At 42.4% G+C, this 24,690-nt stretch overlaps 1 protein-coding gene across 11 annotated transcripts in view; it reads left to right on the forward strand.

Moving 5' to 3' along the window:
• GOLGA4 (golgin A4) overlaps window positions 1–24,690 on the forward strand; it is a 169,387-nt gene that overhangs the window by 123,286 nt on the left and 21,411 nt on the right. For 9 of the 11 annotated variants that reach the window (XM_065583691.1, XM_065583690.1, XM_065583689.1 and 6 more), the window contains 4 exons: window positions 10,351–10,467; window positions 17,229–17,249; window positions 17,467–17,535; window positions 18,302–18,377. In XM_065583691.1, the coding sequence (XP_065439763.1) occupies window positions 10,351–10,467; window positions 17,229–17,249; window positions 17,467–17,535; window positions 18,302–18,377 (283 nt within the window). The remainder of the gene's footprint in view (window positions 1–10,350; window positions 10,468–17,228; window positions 17,250–17,466; window positions 17,536–18,301; window positions 18,378–24,690) is intronic. The other 2 variants (XR_010598388.1, XR_006176855.2) reach the window with 1 other exon arrangement.

Here is a 24,690-nt window from a genome sequence, read left to right on the forward strand (position 1 = left end):
TAGACACAACAAATCCTGCATTTTAGCAGGGGGTTAGACTAGGTGACCCTTGCGGTCCCTTCTAACCCTATGTTTTTATATAACTTTTTGTGAATAGGGCTCTACTTTCAAAGTCTGCGTAGAGCTTCTTCAATGTTTTTAAAATTCCTTTTGTTAAAATTTCTCTCAGGTTTCTGACATGCATTGTTCCTATCATGTTTTGGTATTTACACTATTTTGATTGCTGTGCAATTGAAATAAATGAAAAATATGAAGAGCTTTGTGTAGCTCGAAAGCTTGTCTCTTTCACCAACAGAAGTTGGTACAGTAAAAGATATTAACTCACCCATCTTGTCTCTTTAATATCCTGGGACCAGCACAGCTACGACACTGCAGACATGAATTTTACATATCCATCTCTTCTTTTTCATGAATTTTATAGAAATGATGGGTACCACTAGTGTATATAACAGAGCAGATGTTAGAGAAAACTACAAAAAACTGTCTCTGTGTGTTCCAGATCTTAACACCCTCACTTCCAGGCAGCATGGTTTTGCTGTATTTAGCGCTTGAAAGTTAGCTTCCATTACTTTGTTAGAACCAATGAATAAAGTGTTTGCTATCTTGCTTCTTAGATCACTTTTTAAAAAGTAATCATATATCAACAAAATATTAGATGGGGAATGTGTCAACTCTATTCTTCTTGGAATAGGAAATATGGCTAATTAACTTTATAATAGGGAGAAAATGGCTATCCATTATTGCCTATCCATGTTCCCCTTTATTAAATCATGATTTGAGCAATACATTTCATATCAACTTTCTTGCAGTATAAAAATGTGCAGTGTTCTTTAACAGCTATACATGTTATGGTATGAAGACTAAATAAGTTACATTGTTTACTGCTTATGAACTATATACTGTAGAACTATTATGTATGCTTCTGCCTATATAAATCTGTGATTACCTTTTTAAAACTAGTTAGAGAAATTTAGTAATCTCAGTAAAGATTGTAATTTGACATCTGGACAACAAAGAAATAGATCAGTCTACTAAACTTTATATGATTTTATTTACTTTTTATTCTGGCATTTTTCATCAGGTGTCTCCTTATCTTAATGAGAAATACTGTGTGATAAAGGTTTATGAAAGTCCCCCAAATGCGAGGATTTACAAGTCAATGGTAGTCTATAATTTGTGTTCTGTGATCTTCAAAACACAAACTAAAATATCTCATTAGTGGAAAAATTGAATGTTGCACTAGAGCTAGGTTAATCTAGATTTGTGTGAGAGTTAAAAATGAAGGATCTTGTTTAACGTGTGTAATCTTTCATTTGTCATAATGCCTCCCATGTGCATGCAGTGCAGGCTTTGTGGTTAAGATTTGAGAAATTACAATTTTATTGATGTCTTCATCTATCATCATTATGAAATCGGAATAGAATTTGGTTTTTATATTGCCAAAGTACAGCCAGTGCTTTACAGAACAGTGAGACTACAGTGTAGGCTGTGTGGCATGCATAGGGTTACCATATTTAAAAAAAAAAAAAAAAAAAGAGGACACTCCATGGGGCCCTGGCCCCGCCCCTTTCCCACCCTGGCTCCGCCCCTTCTCCACCCCTTCCGTGCCCCTTTCCCAAAGTCCCCACCCTAACTCCCCCTCCTCCCTCCCAGCCACACGAAAAGGGCTGCCCCAACGCTACCAGCTTCACGGTTTGCCGGGCAGCCCCCAGACCCTGCGCCCCCGGCCGGCGCTTCCCCAGCACAGCTGAAGCCCGGGAGGAGAAGCGCCCAGCTGGGGGCGCAGGGTCTGGAGGCTGCCCGGCAAACCGTGAAGCCGCTAGCACTCGGGCTTCGGGCAGCCCCTATGCCTCCAGACCCTGCGCCCCCGGCTGGGCACTTCCTCTCCCGGGCTCCGGTGGCTGTGCTCCTCCTCTGACTCTTCGGCTCTGTTTAAGAGCCGAGCTGCCTGAGCGCTACCGGCTTCCGGCAGCCCCCATGCCTCTGGACCCTGCGCCCCCAGAGCCCGGGAGGGGAAGTGCCTGGCCGGCGGCTCAGGGTCCGGAGGTATGGGGGCTGCCCGAAGCCGGTAGCGCTCGGGTAGCTCAGCTCTTAAACAGAGCTGAAGAGTCAGGGGAGGAGCACAGCAGCCGCGGGAGGGGAAGTGCCTGGCCGGTATTTTTCCCAGACATGTTCGGCTTTTTGGCAATTCCCCCCGGACGGGGGGTTGATTACCAAAAAGCCGGACATGTCCGGGAAAAACCGTACGTATGGTAACCCTAGGCATGCATTAGAACCAAAGTCCCCCTCTTGGTGGTACTGACTGAGCCCAAAGGTTTGGAACACCAAGACATTTGAAAGCCAGTGCAGCTGTAGGAGATGCCAGAGAGCAGAGCTGAATTGCAGTGCCAACTTCCTGCTGCTTTGTCTGCAGCAGATTTGGTCAGGATTTTCTTAGCCATTGGTCATCCGAGAACTGGCGTGGAGGCAGAACACGAGATTTAAGCAGAGTTTTGTGAAGTAGATGTTCTTAAAACCATTTCTTAATGTGGTATTCTACAGGGGTCTGAGGCCCAGATCCCTGCTCTAGCCCTCCATTTTCTTCCTCGTTGCTTATCCCTCCTCATCTTTGCACTCTTCCTCATTGTGTACCTTTGTCCTCCACTCTTCTTTGGGCTTGTCTACATGTGGAAACTGACCGGCTATTGTAGAATAATCATTATAGCTATTCTGGTTTAACTCCCCTGTGTGGACGCTCTCTATTGTGGAATAAGTGACTTTATTCTGTAATAATTGCTCTGTTAATTTTTCTGGAATAAAGTCATTTTTATTCTGGAATAGTGTCCACATGAGGGAGTTATACTGGCATAGGTGTAGCTGAATACATTATTCCACTTTAGCTGTGCTGGTCAGTTTCCCTCTGTAGGCAAATCCTCAGTCTGTCCCCAAAGAAGCTCTTGGCTCCTGCTTTAGCATCTCTTCAATGCTACTTTATTAGGTACTTCTGGGGATGGATAAAATTTCATAGTTTTCAGGTATACTATTCATCCCAATTTTTCAGAGTTTATTAACATGGGTTGTAATATGTTTTCTGTAAATTTGGTTTCAGGACCATTAGTATTGCTTCATGTACTGTTTATATGAATACAAATTCTGTATGAAACAAAGACTATATCAGTTAATGTATCTGGATCTATGGTGAATCCAGTGAATTTAGATTAATCAGTAAAAGCACAGCTCAGAGTTGTGGGGGAGGGGCAGCACTGACTTTGTTCTACTCTGCTGTGTTATTAGCAGTACTCAGGAAAAAATATTGTAAGGGTATGCATAAGCAGTAGCTATTCAGTGAGGTTATGTGTTTTATAACTTTCAGTAGCAGAAGGCTAGTTTATATTTTTTAGGGGGGGTGGATGGGGGGTGGTTGTTTTTTGTTTTTTAAGTCTGGTGCACAGACCCAAAGAGATTATAGTTACGTGAGAGTAGATAAAATTGGAGATGTAAACTTAATCGTTGCCCTTTACTAAATAAAATAGGCTTAAATATTTGTAGTATCTTTTTCCCCCTCCAGAAATTTCTAATCACTGCTGCTAGTTGCAATTTTAGAATTAAGATAGATCCAGTGTGCTCTATTTTTATCTCTTTTTGAAAGAGGAGATACTGTGAAAACATTTAGCCATGCTAAAAAGCCACCATCACTCCATCCCAACCTCAGTTTCTTTCAGCCATACAATTTCTCTGATCCTAATACACCTCTACCGCAATATAACGCTGTCCTCGGGAGCCCAAAAATCTTACCACGTTATAGGTGAAACCGTGTTATATCGAACTTACTTTGATCCACCGGAGTGGACAGCCCCGCCCCCCCCCCAAGCACTGTTTTACTGTGTTATATCAGGATGCGTTATATGGGGTAGTGGTGTACCTTTTTTCCTTGCCTATGCTCTCAACTTTATGTTGCTAGGAGCAACTCTGCACTTTCCAGTGCCATACTACTAATTCTTTTAAATATGGAGATACTCCTTTCATCAGAGAAGACAAGTTGCTTTGCAGTGTGAGGAAAAAATGGAGGGCAGAGCTCAGGCAAAATGTATTTACTGGTATGCAGAGACATAGCCACAAAGTGTACATCATAGTTTATGATACACAATATTGCAATCTTGTCTAGAGTCTTCTCTTGGTAAATTGTTATAATTGAATCCTTGCTCTCATTTTTCTCCCATATACAAACTGTTGCCAAATCCTGTCTGTTGTTTTTGTTTGTTTGTTTTCATTGGTAACATCTCTAAAATACATTCTTTCCTTTCCATCTCTGCAGCTAATGCTTAGTCCATTCCTTGGTTATCTCTTGTCTAGATTACTATAACCCGACTCTCTGGTTTCCAGTTTGTCTCCATGCCCCACTGCACTCTGTCCACAATGCTGCTACCAAAAAAAAGAAAATGCTTTTGTTCTGTGTGACAAGGTGGGTGAGGTAATATCTTTTAATGGCCCAACTTCTGTTGGTGAGAGAGACAAGCTTCCAAGCCACATAGAGCTCTTGTTCAGGCCTGGGAAAGGTACTCTGAACGTCCACTCTAAGTGCACAGTGGAACAGATAGATTAACATAAGTACAGTAAAATCTGTTTTAACCGACATGTTGGGGAAATGGGTGGTGCCAGTACGTGAAAAATGCTGGTTAACTAAAAGGGAGGGAGTTTGGGTGTGGGGCTGGGGGTTGGGGCACAAGAGGGGTTGTGGGGCACAGGCTCTGGGAGGGAGTTTGGGTGCAGGAAGGTACTCAGAGCAGTGGGTTGGGGTGTGGGAGGGGGTGCCAGATCAGGAGGGGTGCTCACCTGGGGTGGCTCTCCGCAAGTGGCAACCTGTCCCAGCTGCTCCGAGGTGGAGGCGCAGTTAAGCAGCGGCCAAGCAGCTCTGCGCACTGCTGTCCCCGCGGCTCCCATTGGCTGCTCTTAAAAATCTCCAATGATGGAGATTCCACAACCTCACTAGGCAGTTTATCCCAGTGCTTAATCACCCAGACAGTTAGGAAGTTTTTCCTAATGTCCAACCTAAACCTCCCTTGCTGCAAGGGGGGATGGGATAGCTCAGTGGTTTGAGCATTGGCCTGCTAAACCCAGGGTTGTGAGTTCAATCCTTGAGGGGGCCATTTAGGGATCTAGGGCAAAAATCAGTACTTGGTCCTGCTAGTGAAGGCAGGGGGCTGGACTCGATGACCTTTCAAGGTCCCTTCCAGTTCTAGGAGATAGGATATCTCCATTACTTTATTTATTTATTTATTTATAATTTAAGCCCATTGCTTCTTGTCCTATCCTCAGAGGTTAAGAAGAACAACTTTTCTCCCTTCCTGTAGTACTTGAAAACTGTTATCATGGCCCCTCTGAGTCTTCTCTTTTCCAGACTAAACAAACCCAATTTTTTCAATTTTCCCTCATAGGTCATGTTTTCTAAACCTTTAATCATTTTTGTTGCTCTTCTCTGGACTTTCTCCAGTTTTTCCACATCTTTCCTGAAATGTAGTGCCCAGAACTGGACACAGTACTCCAGTTGAGTCCTAATCAGCGCAGAGTAGAGTGGAAAAATTATTTCTCATGTCTTACTTACAACACTCCTACTAATACATACCAGAATGATGTTTGCTTTTTTTGCAAGAGCGTTACACTGTTGACTTATATTTAGCTTGTGGTCCACTATGAACCCCAGATCCTTTTCCGCAGTACTCCTTCCTAGGCAGTCATTTCCCATTTTGTATGTGTGCAACTGATTGTTCTTTCCTAAATGGAGTACTTTGCATTTGTCCTTATTGAATTGCATCCTATTTACTTCAGTCCAGATTTACTTTCTCCAGTTTGTCCAGATCATTTTGAAATTTATTCCTATCCTCCAAAGTATTTGCAACCCTTCCCCACTTGGAATCGTCCACAGACTTTATAAGTGTACTCTCTATACCATTATCTAAATCATTGATGAAGATACTGAACAGAACTGGACACAGAACTGATCCCCGCGGGACTCCACTCATTACGCCCTTCCAGCATGACTGTGAACCACTGATAACTGCTCTCTGAGAATGGTTTTCCAACCGGTTTTGCACCCACCTTATAGTAGCTCTATCTAGGTTGCATTTCCCTAGTTTGTTTATGAGATGGTCATGTGAGACAGTATCAAAAGCTTTACTAAAGTCAAGATATAGCACTCGGGCGGGGGCAGTGTGCAGAACCGCCTGCCGTGCCTCCATCTAGGAGCAGCTAGGACAGGTCCCCACTTGTGGGGAGCCGCCCAAGGTGAGCGGCCCCCGGATCCGGCACTCCACACCCTCTCCCACACCCCAACCCACTACCCCGAGCCCCCTCCTGCAGCCAAACTCCCTCCTAGAGCCTGCGCCTTGCACTCCCTTCCACACCCCACCCCTCTGCCAGCCCCACGCCAACCGGACTATAAACCGGAATTTCAATGAAGATCAAAAATGCTGGTTTATAGAACTTTCTGGTTGGTGAAGTGCCAGATAACACAGCTTTTACTGTAGTTAGCACATGTTCTGAGGGACCATTCAAGGTGGAGTGGCCCATTAACACTTCTGTAGTCATACAAAAAAAAAGGGGGAGCGGGTTAGTGGATTACATATCATAGAATCTCAGGGTTGGAAGGGACCTCAGGAGGTCATCTAGTCCAACCCCCTGCTCAAAGCAGGACCAATCCCCAGACAGATTTTTGCCCCAGATCCCTAAGTGGCCCTCTCAAGGATTGAACTCACGGCCCTGGGTTTAGCAGGCCAACGCTCAAACTACTGAGCCATCCCTCCCGCCAATACAGATTGTTCTGTGTGTCAGGCTTTGTCTACACGGGACTTTCGTTGGTAAAACTTTTGTCGTTCAGGGGTGTGAAAAAGCACACTCCCCCCACCCCCAAACAACAAAAATTTTACTGACAAAAAGCGCTGGTGTGAACAGCGCTTTGTCGGCAGGAGAGCTCTACTGCCAACAAAGCTACCGTCGCTCGTTGGGGGTGGAAGGTTTTTTTGTTGGTGGGAGAGCTCTAGGTGACGCAGTTATACCATCCTAATTTCTTCCCCCTCTCCCCCATTAGACAGTCTGTGTCGAGGGAGAGCTTCTCCCATTGATATAGCTATCACCTCTCAGGGAGGTGGATTAGCCAGCCAATGGGAGAAGCTCTCAGGCAGTGTCTTCACTGCAGTGTTAACTCGAGCATAGGTAACTCGATTTAACTCCTCTCAGTAAGCCTAGTTCAGCCACACTATAAATTAATACTTGAACTACACAGACTCATTGGATTGCAGAGTGATTGTATTAGCAGTTGATGTGTTGTACCAACCCTAGCTGTAGCTTGTCTCCCCTTATAGGTTAATCAGCTTGAATTAAAAGCACCACCACACTCAAGCTAAGGGGTTTTGTGTGGGGACAACTTAAGTTATAACGTGAGTTAACACTGCAGTGAAGACCAGCCCTTACAGGTATAAGTGCGTTTTCAAAAGTGACTTAAGCTGTTAGGACCCTAAATCTTATTGAAAGTCAATGGGACTTAGGTGCTTTTTAAAATTTCACCCCATGTGTCTCTTTTGTAAAGTGCCAAGCATATTGGTTAGAGCTGGGTGGGAATTTTCCATCAGAATGGCTTCCTGAAGGAAAATGCCCTTTTTGCAAAATCAAAATTTTTCTCTGGGAAAATTTCAATTAAAAAAATAAATCTATTTTTGGTTAGGAAAATCAAAAAGATAACACATCAGCTGCCTTCCAGGCAGGCAGCAAATAAAGTTAACAAGAGCCTTCCAGGCAGGCAGCTCGCAAGCCAAAAATTCCGTTTGAGTTCTTATGAAATAGAATCTTTTATTAAAAAAAATTTTCTATCCTGTGGAAGGTCCGGAAATGGGACAGCTTTTTTCTGATCCTTAAATTTTCAATGGGACAAAAATTCCATTTTCCAGTCAGATCTAATATTGATAGTATCCCGGGGGAGGGATAGCTTGGTGTTTTGAGCATTGGCCTACTAAACCCAGGGTTGTGAGTTCAATCCTTGAGGGGGCCATTAAGGGATTTGGGGCAAAAATCTGTTTGGGGATTGGTCCTGCTTTGAGCAGGGGGTTAGACTAGATGACCTCCTGAGGTCCCTTCCAGCCCTGGGGGGGAAAAAAAACAAAAAAAAAAACAGTTAAACTATATGCTTCTGATTCTGCCATATTGATAAAATGCTTTGTATTTACTGGCCATCTTTATTGGAGGCAGATTAAATAGTGAGAAGTAAATAAGTGATTTATTGACATTGGGACCATTAATTAAGTCGACAAGCTAAAATCATTAAGGAATTCGGAACAGAAGAGTCCCAATCTTTTTTTCTAAGTTAGTGATGTTCCTTTAATGAAACGGAAATAGTTTTACTTAGTCTATAGTCTGATTCATGCTATCATAGTGCACTATTCTATGACTGCGTCTTTACTGACATTTTAATGTTGGAATTGTATTGTAATATGTATGAGACAATTTCAGACTTCTGGGATACTCACTCTGGGGCAAAGCATGAGGTTTACTGGTGTGTACATCTTGCCAAAAAAAAAAGGGGGGGGGGGTCAGGGCTAGTAGCTAAGGGTGTGCACTGCTACACAAAGGACCTTGAGACTTTTATTCTGCTTTTCAAGCCAGGAAAAGTATTTTGAAACTCATAATAGGGGTGATCAGTTTCACTGCTACACAATGATGTTACTTGTCTTTTCAGTCTTTGGTAAGTGTGATGAGAACAGTTGCTTAATATATACTTAATCCTGCCTAAGCACAATGGGATGGACTAGATCAGCGTTTCTCAAACTTTGTTGCACTGTGACCCCCTTATGACAACAAAAATTACTACATGACCCCAGGATGGGGGGGCCGAAGCCAGAGCACCATCACTTCGGGGGGGGGCACCAAAGCACCGCCACCCGGGGCACAGGGACCAAAGCAAGGGAAAGATACAGAAGTTTGGTGTCAATTTTATACTGGAGCAAACAGATTTGATTGCATGGCTTGATGGGTAACATTTCAATAGCTCATAGACAAAGTCTGGAGCTTGATAAGTGGGGCACAAAAGGAAAACCCCTTTTCCATCAGCAAAAAGTCATTGGAATGGAATAGACGAAACCGATATTGGAGGAGCAGAATGAGCAAGTGGAGAAGTGGGCTATATGGTCAGAAAAGTAAGGGAAAGGAAAAATAGAGAGCACTGAAAACGAAGATGGCAATTTTTAATTAAATTCAGTGGATAGAGAATCATGCAGTCTGAAAAGAGGTCCGATGGTCTAACTTCCTGAATCAAAAATGGCTTGACCACAGCGTTAGGGCCTCATTGAAGTTCCAGGTACAGAGATTTAGTACAACTGTAGAGAGAATTAAAACGTTTGAGACAAGACGTGATTAAGCCCCAGTCTTTGCCAATAAATTGGAGATAGAGTATAGAAAATTTTGTTTGCATGACATGTCACTTTCACAAAATCTCTATTTGCTTACATTGATCTACCTACTGTACACCTTCTAGAAATATTGAATATCATTTAAATGCCTTTTTTGTACACATTAAAGATGTATAATCCTTACTAAAAATTTTCAAAAAGCTAACTCATATATACTCGTTCATAAGCCGAATATTTTTGGTTAAAAAGTGACGCATCAAAGAGCAGGGGCGGCTTATAAATGGGTCTACACCAAAATTTGATGATTTTAAACTCTATGGAATCATTGAATTGAATATCTAATACATTGTCGTTTTGTTTACCTGAGCGTCTGCAGGCACAAAGCCCCTCGGGTCCTAGTGGCCGCGGTTTGCCGTTCCCAGCCAATGGGAGCTGCGGGAAGTAGCGCCACTTCCCGCTGCTCCCATTGGGAACGGCAAACCACGGCCACTGGGAGCTGAGTGGCTCCATGCCTGTGAACACTCCAGGTAAACAGAACGTCCCAACCCGCCAGCGGCTTACCCTGACAGGCTGGGAGCCAAAGTTTTCCAACCACTGAAATACAGGGTCGGCTTATGAAAGGGTCATACAGTTTTTGCTATTTTTACCTATCCATTTCGGGGGGCGGGGTCAGCTTATAAACGAACGGGCTAATGAACGAGTATATACAGTAATTGTTTTTGTGTTTGACAATTGAAGTTTTGCCGGTATTATCTGGTAAGTCCCTAAATGTCATTCTTCATTTTCATGGTAATATAAGTTGAATAGTCCTAAACTTTCAGTGAGAGCCTTCGCATTTCAAGTTGATTATTTTCCTCTCTGTATGAAGCTGAGCTATATTTTAAGTGCTTTTTGTCTAATCCACTGAGAAGGTTTTAAGTGTTTAGACATTAACTGTGTATTATGTAAATTAATGCACTTATTTTTCATTCTGAAGGCTCGTGAAGAAGAAATGACAGCAAAAGTAAATGAGCTGCAAACACAGCTGGAAAAATTGCAGAAGGAATACAAACAAAAGCTCATGGCAGATGAGGAGAATAGGCACAGGGAAGAAGTGAGTTGACATTAATATTTATACTTGTAACTTTAGGCATTAGTTTCACAGTTTTCATGAGACCCTGTAGTAGCTGTTAATTGACGTGGGTTCTATTTATATATCAGGTCTTGGCTTTCTTGTGCAATTCTGAATTCTTTGACCAGTCTGTTTGCTACAAGTTGTGCAATATTTAATTTGATCTTGTTTTAATAGTTTGCTTATTGCTTGTTTTTTCCCTCTGCTCCTTTGTTTTTAAACATTGACTTTACACTGGAAGCACTTGTAACTTGTTCAAGAGGATGCAAAATAGCCCATTTTGATTATATGAAATTTGGAATTGGAATTCAAAAGGACATAAAAATGTTTCTCTACTTCAAATAGGGGCTGATATTAAAGCAATTTTTTGTTCATGGAAAGATGGATGTACACTTCATAAAGGCAGATTAACAGGATCAAAATGTAATTGAGTTATAGAATATAAGTATTAAAACTAGTATTACACTTAATAGGGAAAAATACAAATTATTGAGAGGGACAATTTTCCTTTTTTTCATCTGACAAAAAATGCTCATTTTGCCTGTGAACCAATGGGAGGCATTAGAAGTATTTGATACCTCAGACAGAGCTTCATAAATTACATCAGTGATGTTATTAAAATGACTTTGTGTGATTTTGAGTGGAAGATAAAATACATTTTAATTTTTTCTTTCCCTTAAATTAATTTACAAAAATAGTATAAAAAGCAAAAGGCCTTGAATTAAACTATTGTAAAACAGCCCTATTGCACCTATTTATAGTAATATGCCAGATACCATAATTTTTTTTAATACACTCTTTAGAAAGCCCTAAAGTATTGAAACACAACAGAAAAATGTATCTCTAGGTCTCATGATTTTGTTCATCTAATCCAATGATTTAAATGTCACACAAATATTCTGCAAATAAGCAGTCATTTAATCCTATATAGCAATGGTTCTCAAAGCCGGTCTGTTGCTTGTTCAGGGAAAGCCCCTGGTGGGCTGGGCCGGTTTGTTTACCTGCCGCATCCGCAGGTTCGGCCAATGGGGGCTGTGGGAAGCGGCATGGGTCGAGGGATGTGGTGGCCGCCCTTCCCATAGCCCCTTGGCTTGGAGTGGTGAACCAGGGCCAGTGGCAGCCGCAATCGGCTGAACCTGCGGACACAGCAGGTAAACAAACCGGCCCGCCCCGCCAGGGGCTTTCCCTGAACAAGCGGTGGACTGGCTTTGAGAACCACTGCTAAGCAGTATATGTCATCATGTTAATTTACAGATCATGCAGATTATATCAAATCCCTGTGCCAGCAACTGTGTTTTTTTACTTACATTTATACATTTAACTTTACACAGAAGTGCAAAGATGGCATAGAGATGTAAAATCTATTTTGTTGCAAATTGTCTCTACATAAAGATATACCCACTTAGAGTTTAAAAAAGAGCAACATGGTAAACTACTAATTTTCTCTCTCTTTGGAATCTCCTCCACAGTTCCTCACTCCTTGGAGTTTCCATGGCAAGCCTTGGAGAAACTCAAAGGAGTTGTCCCATCTGTGGAGGAAATAAACCAATTAGGAGAACTCCAGTAGCTGGTAAATAGCCTTGTTGTTTAACCAATAAATAGTAATGTGTCCATAGGAACAATAGTCTGGGTCTTTTTCAAAGTGCCTGTGTAAATACAATCATTGTATCTAAGTTTACTTGCAGAATAAGGATAGGATTTTTAAAGGAGCCTGAGGTAATTAAGTGCCCTAATTCCACTGAATTTCAATGGAGTCTGGGCACCTAACTCCCCTATGCTCTTTTGAAAATCCCAGCTGAATTCTTTTCTGACAATATGTATACAAACTTCATGTTCATCTCTCCAAGCTGATGACATATGAACTTTTTATTTACGTACATATTGGTACATATTTGTTCATTCATAAGTTATTTGCTGATGCATTGAGAGTGAACTTTCATTACATAGTTGTTATCCTGATGGAGAAATGCTACAATTGTTTGTACAGACAACACTTGATGATGATCTATTCAGATGAAGACATTTTAAGGTCACTGATGTTTAATTTTTGTTTTCATGTATCATATTAATATTTGTAATGCCTTCCTTTTGACCTTGTGTAAATGGAGCTCCATTTATTTTGCAGATGTATAGTTATTAGGACACCATTCTTTCACTCACTGTCCCAAAGAGTGGTGTGGCTGTGAGATGTATATTGGGGGAGTGGTTTTTCCCCCTATTTGGTTTAAAAGTTGTTTTGCTGTTGCCCTTTGTTCTTCTTCCCAGCCCCTTTCGCTTTGGAGTTGCTTTCCTATGAAACTAGTTTTGCTGTTTACCTAATGTAATGGTGTACCTTTGCAACATTGAGGGGTTGGGTAAGCAAATTGTGCAGGGCCAGTGGGCCATATATATGTATATAAATTCACATGAATTGTGTACATATTTGCATAAATTTAAGTGGACTTTTTGTCAGATTTATACTCCTCCATGATGCATTTAGAATAAATGGAACCTGGATGAGTAAAATATTTTATGACCCTTACTACCCTTCATTTTCTCTTGCTCTTTCTGTCCTTATCCATATTCTTTATTCCAATTTTCTTTTTTGCTGTTTTTTCTGCTAAGTTAATAAAACTTTTCAGTCTTCAGGTTCAAGTAAGTTAAAACTACTCTTTATTAGGAATTAATATTTGTTAGCTGTTGTTCTGTTGGCTTTCTTGTAACACTTCCTACACTAGGTAAATGTAGATCTAAGCCAAAGCTTGCACATAGCATAATTAGTTTTAAAGTAAGTATAATATTTTTGCCATAACATTTGTTTTTATTCTCTGACATGACAGATAAAATAATTATTCACCAAATGCCAACATCTAAAATTTTCAACTGGGGTGTTTGAAACTTTTAGAAATGAACTCTAACAGAAAAGAGATGGTGCTTGTTCAGGCAGGCTCCTGCTCCTGTTGAGTTTGAGCTCCACAGGGATCACACATTCCCCAAAAGCACATCTTTTATGGAATGCAAAAGGGGAACTTCTCACCTGCAATCTGAATGTTAAGGAATCTTGTCTTGCTGACCTGAAGGGCCCATGAAAGCAGTTGTTTCCCTTCTGCATTCCATCCTGGGGCACAGTTGAAAACCTTATGTACTTATTATGTATGTAAGGGTCATCTAGTGTCCTCTGTATATTCCTACTCTTGGGGGATGTACTGGTAAGTGGAGCTGAGACATTGAAACCTTCTGGTAGAAGTGCCTTTTAGGGCTAGTCTACATTGGCAATGCTAAAGTGGCTTGCATAGTCATGGTGTTCTAAAAAAACCACCTCCACGAGAGGTGTAGCTACCTGCGCTGGGAATGTGGCTACCAGCACTGGTGCACTGTTTACACTGGCGCTTTACAGTGCTAAAACTTGCTGCACTCTGGGGGGGGTGCGTGTGTGTGTGTGTTTTTTCACCTGAGCGAGAAAGTTGCAGCGCTGTAAAGTGCCAGTGTAGACAAGCCCTTACAGCACTCATGCGCCCCTCCCACCCTCACCGTCAGTGTTTGCCCACATTCTGACATAATGGCTATAAAAAAGGATGCGGTGCCTATTGCTGCTCTAGTTGCTTTCACTTGCAGCAGTGAAAGGACATGAATCTCACCAGATCTTGCAGATTCATAGTAATATAAGTGCCTTTTTAGATTAGTTATTGTTAAAAAGTTTTATAGTTAGGATAGTTTTAGATTAGGGTTTTATCTTGGAATAGGAATACTTACTAGTTCTTTTTGGTGGATCCCAGTGCAAAGCAGCATGGGTTTAAGAGGTGTGTCATGCCAGGCTGTCTTTCAGGCCATCTGTTGTCCATGTTTGGTGTCTGAAATGACAAGGTGAGAGTCATTCCCTGGCACGCTGTGCTATCTGCAGCACATTTACTCCTTAGGCCAAAACGAATGACAAAATTGACTTCAAGTCCTTCTTTTACAAGAGGATCCAATAATTCCAAGCGATCTGAAAAGGAGAGGAGAGCTGAAAAAATACAATTTTAAGTGAAAAAGATTTGTTATATGGATGTCAGATAAGAATATTGACCCATGTTCAGCCTCCATGCAACTTATTTTAGCATATTTACTATGCTTGAAAGCACTGGGTTTGTCTGTCTCCTCCATTAAGATCCACTTAGCCACAATAGCAGAGTTTCACACTCCCATTAATGGAAAATCCATTTTCCGCACATGTTGAATTTGTATCTGCCAGTATGGGACAGTCTACTTCCATGAAATTTGAACTTTGAATTTTAATGCAACTAATGTTTCCCCCGTTTGAATCTCGGTGAGCTGCTCTTTGTTACATCTTCTATGAAGACAGCTCTTATGATAGCAATCACTTGTGCTAGAAGGGTTAGTGATCTACGTACCCACATTATACTGCTTTTTATAAGGAAATGATGATACTTAGACTGCATCCCAGATTCCGTCCTAAAGTGATATTGGAGTTTCATGTAAATCAAAATATTAATTTACCAGTATTCTTTCCTAAACCTCATACACCTGTAGGGTACATTCCTTAGGCACAGAAAGAGCACTCTTACATTATCTGGCTACAACTAAAAACTTCAGTTTCTCTCCTGAGTTATATATCTCATATGTGAGTAACTCTGAAGTTCAAGCCATTTCAGCACAGTCTTTTTCTGGGTGGGTTAGACAGTGTTTGAAGAGTGTTAGAGAGAGACTTCACTCTCTCCTCTTGTTCGTCTTAGAGCTCGTTCTATTAGAGTGATTGCTGCATCTGTAGCATGCATTAAACATATTCCCTTACTGAAACATGGAAAGCTGCTATGTCGAGTTTGGTTCACAGTTTTTCGAACCATTATGCATTGGATTTGGCAGCCAGATCTGGCACTCCGTTTGGCAGTGGTGCTCTCGTCATTCTTTAATAAGGACTGATTCTCCCTGCATCCATCTTATGTACTGCTTGCCAAACTTCCTAAGAGTAGGAATATGCAGATGGGGGCCCTTGGAGAAGAAACCAAGGCTATTTATTTCCATGAGTATTTGCACTCCCTGCCTGCCTTCCCCACTCTGGCGGAGTCCTAATTTTGGTATTACTTGGAATTCCACTTTAACAGTGGAAAGAACTGAAGTAGCAGTGAGTGTACATCCCCTCGAACAGTGCGGGTAGGGTGACCAGATCACTGACAGGAAATATCGGGACGCTGGGGGGGGGCAAAAAAAAAAAACGTTTTGCAAGTGCTGGGGGAATTAGCAGGCCCTGGCCACGCCGCGGACCCGCCCCCACCCTGAGCCGATAAACTTTACATGGCCACTTGTGCAGCCCCGAGCCGCTCTCCCCTGCTGGGGTCCGGAAACCCCCGTCGCCCTCTTGGGGGAGCAGCCCCCTTGCCAGCCCCCCTGCCCGCCCAGTGCTCCTACACACCAGCTCCAGGAACTGGAAGCCGGCCACCACCCCCTCCCTCCAGGCTTGCCGCCATTACAGCAACAAGCCTGGGAGGGAGGAGGAATGCCACGTGCTTGGGTAAGAGGCGGGGCCAGGGTGGGGATTTGGGGAGGGAGCCAATGGGGGAAGGAGGGGGTGGAGTCGGGGGGGGGGGGCGAGAGCCCCCAGGGAGGGCAAAATTGGTTGTTTGTCCAGTGTCCCGACCGCACATCAGTCAGGACACGGGACAAACAAGCAAATATCGGGACAGTCCTGATAAAATCGGGACGTCTGGTCCCCCTAATTGCGGGTGGGTGGTCAGAGGGGCATCGGGGCACTCTGATGGACACTGCTACCAAAAGGTTTCATCCTCTCAGCTGCACAGGCTGGCGCATCCCCTGAGAGTGTGAATATGCATCTTGAAGAACTCCAGTTACAAATAACTAACCTTAGTTTTCCTATATTGCCATGATTTACGCTTTCAAGATCTGTATTTTAAAAATTACAATAAATTTCACACACGTGTTGACACCCAGTTAAGGTCACTGACATTTAGTATAACCCAATATGCAAAATGTATAACTAATACAGCATTATCAATTTAAAAAAACCCCTAAGCATTTAAAAAGATTGGAAGTAACCAGCTCAGGTAATTTGCATATCTACATAAATGTACGACTCTCAAAGGTAACAATATTTTGGATAAGGAAGCTATTGTCATATGAAAATTTACCTTACGCGTTTCCAGTAACGCCCTGAGTAACACTGAGCCAAAAGACCTAGTTTAATTTACATAATTAGATATAAATATATCAATAGCATGTGTGTATAAAGTATATAGTATTCCCAGTAAGGTTAACAGCAATTAGAATTTCTTTGAACTGTATTCTATGAGCATTCAGTTACCATTATTACACAGTATCTGTTTTGTAGAGATTGGACATATTAGCTTCTTCGCCTTTACATTAAAATTAAGTTAATTGGCCATAGCTGAATAAATTGGTTATACTCCTTCCAATGTTATTCAAAGCGTAACTTACATTACTCATTCTAGCTACATGTAACAGTAATGAAGTACATTTACAGGATTTTATTTTTAAATTTGAGTATATATGTAATGTTGTGATTTTGATCCTTATTACTGTCATCAGTCACAAACACAAAGAACCCTGATTGGGTGACTGATTAATTCTTAATCAACTGCTACTATCTCTTAACGTCTGTGTATTCTTGTCCAGTGTAATTCTCCATGCTGGCATGAATTCTTTTAGAAAGATATTGTGGTAATTTTATATTTTATATCTAAAGATGCAAATGAAAAGCATTGTGTTTAATTGTGTCTTTTTTGTTCTAGGTAACAATAACAGAGCTTCAGGTAAGGTTTGAATTTCATTGGTTCATAGTGCTATCTAGATGTTTAATTGTGCTCCTCAGTGTCTTGTGATTAGAAGTGGTGTTTTTAGGATTGCATATATTAACTGATGAAGGGGGGGGGAAATGTTTAACAAGAAAAAAATGTACTTGCAATGCAAAAATGTGCAGTGTATGTACAATACTTGATTGATGAATCCCATATGTGGCTTTTCTTTCAGATACAGCTAGCACAGAAGACAACTCTTGTCAATGATTCAAAGTTGAAAGAGCAGGAGTTCATAGAGCAGGTAGGGGTCTTGTTTGAATAAGAAGAAATAGTGTTCATAAAGTCATAGAGTTTAAGCCCAGAAGGGACCACCAGATCATTCAGACTGACCTCCTGTACATCACAGCTAGCACCAGCGCCACACATGCACTAAACCCAACAACCCACATTAAACCAAAGTATTATAGCCTGCAGCAGGCTAAACTATTATGTGCCCCAGGCAGACAGTAGTGGGGACTGCGGTGCACCACTGCTTGAGGCCCCTGCAGTGGCAGGGAATTGATTAAATAAGAACTCAGATAAGTCTGGCAAGTGACCCACACACAGTGCATCAGAGAAAGGTGAACCCCGTACCCCTCCAAAGTCACTGCCAATCTGACCTGGGGAAAATTCCTTTCCGACCCCACATATGGTGATCATTTGTACCCTGAGCAAGAATCAGTCAGATAAACATTTGAGAAGGAATGCTTGGAAGAACCTCAGAGTACTTGCCCACCCCATCTAGTGTCCCATCTCAAGCCATGGCAATTTATTCTTTTTTTCCCTCCCACAGTAGAGCTAAATGCTGTTTAACAGCTAGCCTTAAAATGTAATTTTCATAGTTTTGTACTCTTTAACCTCTGAATAGTCCTGTATGGAAACAGTTTTTAGTGTTTTCTTTCTATACAAACAAAGCATCCCACTTACATGGATGGTTGAGATGTTCATGTTGCATATCTGAAAGCCATTTCAGTTATGTTTAATTTTAATTGTTTATATTCATCACTCGTCCTTTTGTGACTGTTTAGATTCATATACTTAAAGATCAGTTGAAAAATTATGAGAAAAACGTGTATGTCACAGCTGTTGGATCGCCATACAGAGGTAAGGAAAACTTATTTCCCCACATAGTAAATAAAACAGTTCTTCAAAGGAAATGGTCACACTTCACATAGTTTGAAAATGTTATATTAATCTTTTTGTCTAACGTGACATTCAGTAACTGCATAATGGCTGTGCAAGATCCTGCGAGATTTACTATGGAATTTTGCTCATATTTTGTCCTATTAGAGCTTAATAGAGCTGTCACATGATTCCATGAACATTTTGTGATAGTTATATTTATTGTGTCACCACTATAAGAGCTTTGTAACCTCTCTACCAGAGCGATTGAGAGCTTTATTTCTCTCTACAGTCAGGAATAAACAGAACAAAAAAGCACAGTAATCAGTGAAACACGCAAAGTTGAAAGTATGTGATTGTAAATCTATGGTCTGATTATGGGGTGGCATTTTATTATATAGCTTTATACACATGCATGATGTAGTGCAATCAGTAAACCATAGCCGTGCCTCAGGAATCTCGTAGGTTACTTTGGACAGATAAAATACTGAGGTGAACTGGGAAATATTTGTTTTTTTGAATGAATATGGTGCATGTCTTTGTGTTTGTGTTGTTACTTACTATGAGGTTGTTAAAGTAACCAAGCAGGAAAGGTAAAATAATGGTCTAGGTATGGAGCATCCCAACTAATACTCAGATATAATAGCCAGGTTTATAGTGGTGAAGAGGTGACTGTTTGGCCCCAGCCAGGTGACAGCTGTTTTGCCAAGGCGGGGAAGAGATATCAGAGGGAACACAAAAATGTTAGAGGTCCCTAGGTCTAGAAAAGGGTGGGGATTGGATAGCCACAGACTGCCAGGGAGTGTCAGTGAGGGCTGACACTTGGGCAAGAAAAACACATTGACCGAGAGACATGGGGACTATAGCAAGCAGACTGGATTTCCCAAAAGAGAGCTGGGATTAGGCTGGACCTACCTGAACTATGGATAGAGAGGTTAAGTTTAGGTAAGGCCATGTGTTAACCTGTTTTCCTAAATGCTGTGTTCCTTTTGGTAATTAAGTGCTACTTTATTTTGAAGAAGCTGGTTCTGAGTCACTTTAATTAGCTGCTGTCACAGGTTTCTGGAGAAAAAGGCTTATAGGTGCCAAACACAGTTGGGCCTGTTAGATTAACACAGTTGGTAAAGAGGGGAGCTGCAGCCCAGAGCTCTAGTAATAGAACCGTCATAAAGTGTAGGAAGCCAAGCCTATCACCTGACGGATGCACTCAAGACTAATAGGGGTCTTAAAAAACTCAGTAACCATGACAAAGAAAAGGTCAGGAGAGTGGGAGCAGACAAATAGGGGGACAGTAACTAAAGGCTAAACAAAAGGAGAAAAGGAGAATTTTTAGAGGGACGACTCTTCCCAAGAAATGAGGGTGGTATGAAAAAGTTCAGTACTTAGCACTTTCTCGAGTGTGTGAGAAGTAATAGTCACATCCTGTTCAGGAATACTAGAGACATAAAAATGGGCAAAATTTAGGCCTTCTAAGGCCAAGTGCTGAAATATAGGTGGTAGGAGATCTGTGTCAAGCCTTGAGAGTAGAGGCAAGAAGTTTGAATTTCTTGCAGAAGGCACGCCAGTAAAAAAGACTTGCAGGGAGTGATATGATCAAAGTCAGGAGAAGAGGAGAACCACCATTAGATAATTTAATATGTTCTATCATTTTCCATAAAATGTTTTCTTTATTTAAAAAGCCTTGAAAATAATTCAAAGAATTGTCAAACTCCGCTGTGCTAAGCTAAAACTATATTGGTGACATAATGAGAAAAATATACTAAACTTTGTTTCATGTGGATGAGCTAATGAAGCCATGCTACAGCATGGCTCATACATTCTATTATCAAAAAAAGCATCCTTCAGATTAGATTTTAAATAGTTACACTGATTTTGTGGTAATGCGGTGGCCCGTTCCTGTATCAAAATTTAAGAACAAACACAAAGGCTAGAAGTATAAAGTAATAGACTTCAGCATTCTTTTGTCTTAATATGAGTAATGTTTCTTGTGATAAACATCTTGTTCTTCGCATTGGCTGCTTCCTTTTGGATTTGTTTTAAAATAAAATAAAAAAACTTCTTACAATTAAATTGGAAGTAAAAATACACACTTATTTTTTATACATCTGAAGTAATTAGCTTTTTGGAAAGTTGTAAAATATATTTTCACATTTTGGGTAAATGCACAACTCTTTGTGGGTTTCCTGAGAGCTGCTCATTAAACTTGGATATGTAACTAGACAAGAATGATTATTCTTCAAGAATGTAGGTTTTTTCCTTTGTCCTAGATACGGAGATCAATGATTTCTAGTGGGTACACTTTGTGGAAGTTGCTCCTTTCCTTATGGCTCTCTGAAGCTAATTTTTCTGAAATGTCCATTCTGTTGAGCATTTGGGAAAGTGCTGAAAAAAGTTAAGAAACAAGCTGAATAAGAGTGGCATTTCCAAAGGAAGACCTTGCTTGTGTCTAGAATTAGGTCTGGTCTAAGCACACCTTTGTTGTTACTATATCGGATTAGAAATTGATATAGTTAAAGCAATAAAACATCCAGACCTGGATGCAAGTATGCTGGTGTAAAAGTGCTTATATTGATATATCTTAGTTAGACTAATCCTCAGTCTACAATACATTATAGTTTTGTTTTCTAGTCTTTTATCTTTCTTGGTATAGATTTTTGTTATTAAAAGATTTAAGGGAAACGAGTATATCTAGATTTTAAAGATTTACTGATTAGTAGGTGAAGTTTGTAACACAATGTGAACCCCAACCCGGTGTAAAAAGATAACGTACTTTGAACATACTTGATTTTAATGGTGATTATACCAGTATGGCATAAACTGTGATAAACACACACAACTGGTAATTGTGTTACTGTAATTGAGTGGATTTTGCTGTTGTACATTTTGGATTCACTCCAAATGAAGTAATACTTTAAAAATGCTGAGTCAGATTAATTGTCAGATGATGGTGCTTGAAAAGGCACAATTCAGACAATCTGGCACATATCTTTCCTTTCATTATAAGTAACTTGCTCTGTATTTGATTAAAGCCAGGAAACTATTACATTGGAGAAGAAAAGTACTCTAAGTAGAAAGCAAATTTTGAGTAGAGAAGGAATATGAAAATACTGCCAATGCATGTAACCACACTGAGATTGAGAACTTCTACCACTAATGCAGCAACTTAAACTTGATTTGGGAAACATCTGAAAGCAAAGTGATTTATAGGTGTAGACAGGAATATTTTATATCTGTAATGACAAGATGAAGATGCTGCCAACATATAAAGTCTGCAGTTGATTCTAAATACAGACCAATAGGATGTGGGTAAGGTGATCTCCCTGAGGCTCCAGTAAAAACCAAAGCCTATAGGTCTGGTGACACTTAAACAGTAGTTGAGCAGTTAGTCACTATACTATTTCTAATCAGGGGAGAAGCTTTCATCTCTTGGATAGAGAATTTTGACAGATCTACAGTGACGGGAAACCACTGAACAGCTGTTTTAAATAAAGACTTCTTTTAATTTTGATCAGTATTTTGAGTTGCTAAAAATGGTTTCCTTATTCCTTATGGATGGTGAGCATATGGAAAATGAAAGTATTACAGTAATCTTATGAGGAATTCATAGGTGACCATGTGTACACAATTAATAAATTTGGACTAAGGAAGTTATCACCTATCTGCCACTCTCCAATGGCTTTTGCCACACCCTTCTTCTGCATCATAACATATGCCATCATCCCTCTCTTTCCCCCACTCCATTTTCCCCTTCCTGACTACCGTTGCCCCTCTACAGTTCCAACCAGCTCTACCTGCTTCTCTTCGCTTCTCCACCCAATCTTCCCCTCCTCCTTCCATCAGCACAAATGTAGCTCCTACATCTAATAAAAAAAATAATAATAAATTAATGGAGATATCCTATCTCCTAGAACTGGAAGGGACCTTGAAAGGTCATCAAGTCCAGCCCCCTGCCTTCACTAGCAGGACCAAGTACTGATTTTGCCCCAGATCCCTAAGTGGCCCCCTCAAGGATTGAACTCACAAGCCTGGGTTTAGCAGGCCAATGCTCAAACCACTGAGCTATCCCTCCCCCCCTCACCTCGGGTGACATGTGCCTCAGCCCTCCCCTATCCCCACCTCTCCACTTCCCATCACATCTGCCCTCTCTCACCACCATTCCTGATCTCATGCCCGTCTCCTTCCCTGCCCCCCAGCACCTTCCCCTTCTTTTGCTGTCTCTGGAACACCTACTCCATATCTAAAAAGCTCTGTGATCCTCTTCATATCTTGCTGCCTCCCACTCCTGGCTCTCACAGATCCCTTCATCTGACACTGCTTCTGCAGCTGGCCTATCTTACAGCGGTACTGCCCTGGATCAGACCATGATTGGGGTTATTGGGCTTTCTTCCATTCTAGCTGCTTCGACCCTCTGCCCGCTTTTCTCTTCCCACTCTTTCAAACATCACTGCATCAGACTCTTCTCTCCTTTCCCACTCCATGTTGCTTTCATCTACAGTCCACCCAACTCCTCCCCATCAGCCTTCCTCTGATTTTGACTTCAAGTTCTCTCTTCCTCAACTCACAGTCTCCAGCGCTCATCCTCTGTGACTTCATCTTTCATGTGGAGGTCCCCTCTGAGTCTTTAGCTGCACATCTGCTCACCCTCACCTCTTCAGCCTACCTGCAGTCTGGTTCAACTTTTATCATTCATCTAAAGGGCTGTTCAAGAGACTTGGTCTTTACCAAGCACTGCTCTCTCTTTGATATCTGTTGCTGAGTTCTTTCTCGCCAAACATCATCTGGTGTCTTTCAGCATCGCTCATCAGCCCCCTTCCTCACACCTTGTCACCTGGCCTTTCTGTGATTTTCAGTTCATCAACACTGATGACTCCTTGTCTGCTCTTAGCCCTCTCCTCCCTTTCTTCCGTTGATATGGTTGTTAATGCTCTCTGTTCTTCATTCTCCTCCACCCTTGAGTCTTTTGACCCACTCTTTAATCACAAAGTTCACCCTTCCCTGGCTCCCCCTATTCCCCCGACCACCAACAGCAGTTCTTCTTCGAGTGCTTGCTCATATCCATTCCATTACGTGTGTGCGCGCCGCGTGCACGATCGTCGGAAGATTTTTACCCTAGCAACACCGGCGGGTCGGCTGTGGAGCCCCCTAGAGTGGCGCCTTCATGGCGCTGAATATATACCCCAGCCGACCCGGCGCCCCCTCAGTTCCTTCTTACCGCCCCTGACGGTCGTTGGAACTGTGGAGCGCTGCTTAGCTGTTCTCCACTCTCCCTAGCTTAGTTCGTTATTCGCAGTTATAGTTATAGTTTATAGTTAAATAGTTCAATAGTTTTAAGAGTTGTCTAGTTGTTATAATAGTTCAGGGGATTAAGGGGGTCGTCTCCCCCTTTCTCCCCCGGCCGCGGGGCCGGGCTCATGCCCAACGCTCCCGGCTTCAAGCTGTGCGCCTCCTGCGCTAAGCCTATGCCCACGAGCGACCCGCACGACTCCTGTCTGAAGTGCCTGGGAGAGTCCCATCAAACAGATAAGTGCAAGATCTGTAAGGCCTTCAGACCAAGGACCAAGAAGGAGCGGGACTTTCGGCTCCGGCAACTCCTGATGGAGGCGGCACTTAGTCCGGACGCTCCATCTACAAGTCAGGCCCCGGCACCTAGCGCCTCGGTGCGCAGTGCCCTGGCGGCACCGGCCATGACGACCACGCGAGTGGCGTCAGATGAGCCTTCCCGGCACCGGACCTCGTCGGCACCGCAAGCACAGCAAGTGCCTCGGCGCCGGTCATTATCCCCAGGGCATAAGAAAGCCCATAAGACGGGGACCTCCGTGCCGAAGACGCTGGCTCCCCCAGTGCCGGGGGTAGAGCCGCGTACGCCGGTGGAGCACCGGAAACAGGTGCCTCCAGCACCGTCGACTCCGGCGCCGAGGCCGTTGAGTCCGGTGCAGACGGCGTCTCCACCGAGGCCGGCGGTGATACAGTGCCTCCCATCGACGCCAGAGACCTTCGCGGCGGCGAGAGACTTAATAGCTCTCACGGAGCCGGCACCGCCTCAACCACCGGCACCGACGGCACCGTTGCCTCGCCCGGTCCAGTCGAGGGGGAAACCTGCCTTGATGCGCCCTCCATCGCAAGGGCTGGAACCTCGGCACCGATCCAGGTCCCGAAGCAGGTCCCCACGCCGCTCGCAGTCCCGGCACCGAATATCGCCTCGGCACCGGTCGTACTCGCGGCCAAGATCTTCTTCGCGGCACCGCTCTACGTCTCGGCACCGCTATGATCGTCGGCACCGATCAACGTCGAGACG

Source organism: Chrysemys picta, chromosome 2, assembly GCF_011386835.1.
Source record: "Chrysemys picta bellii isolate R12L10 chromosome 2, ASM1138683v2, whole genome shotgun sequence".
In the NCBI taxonomy this organism is placed as follows: domain Eukaryota; kingdom Metazoa; phylum Chordata; order Testudines; family Emydidae; genus Chrysemys; species Chrysemys picta.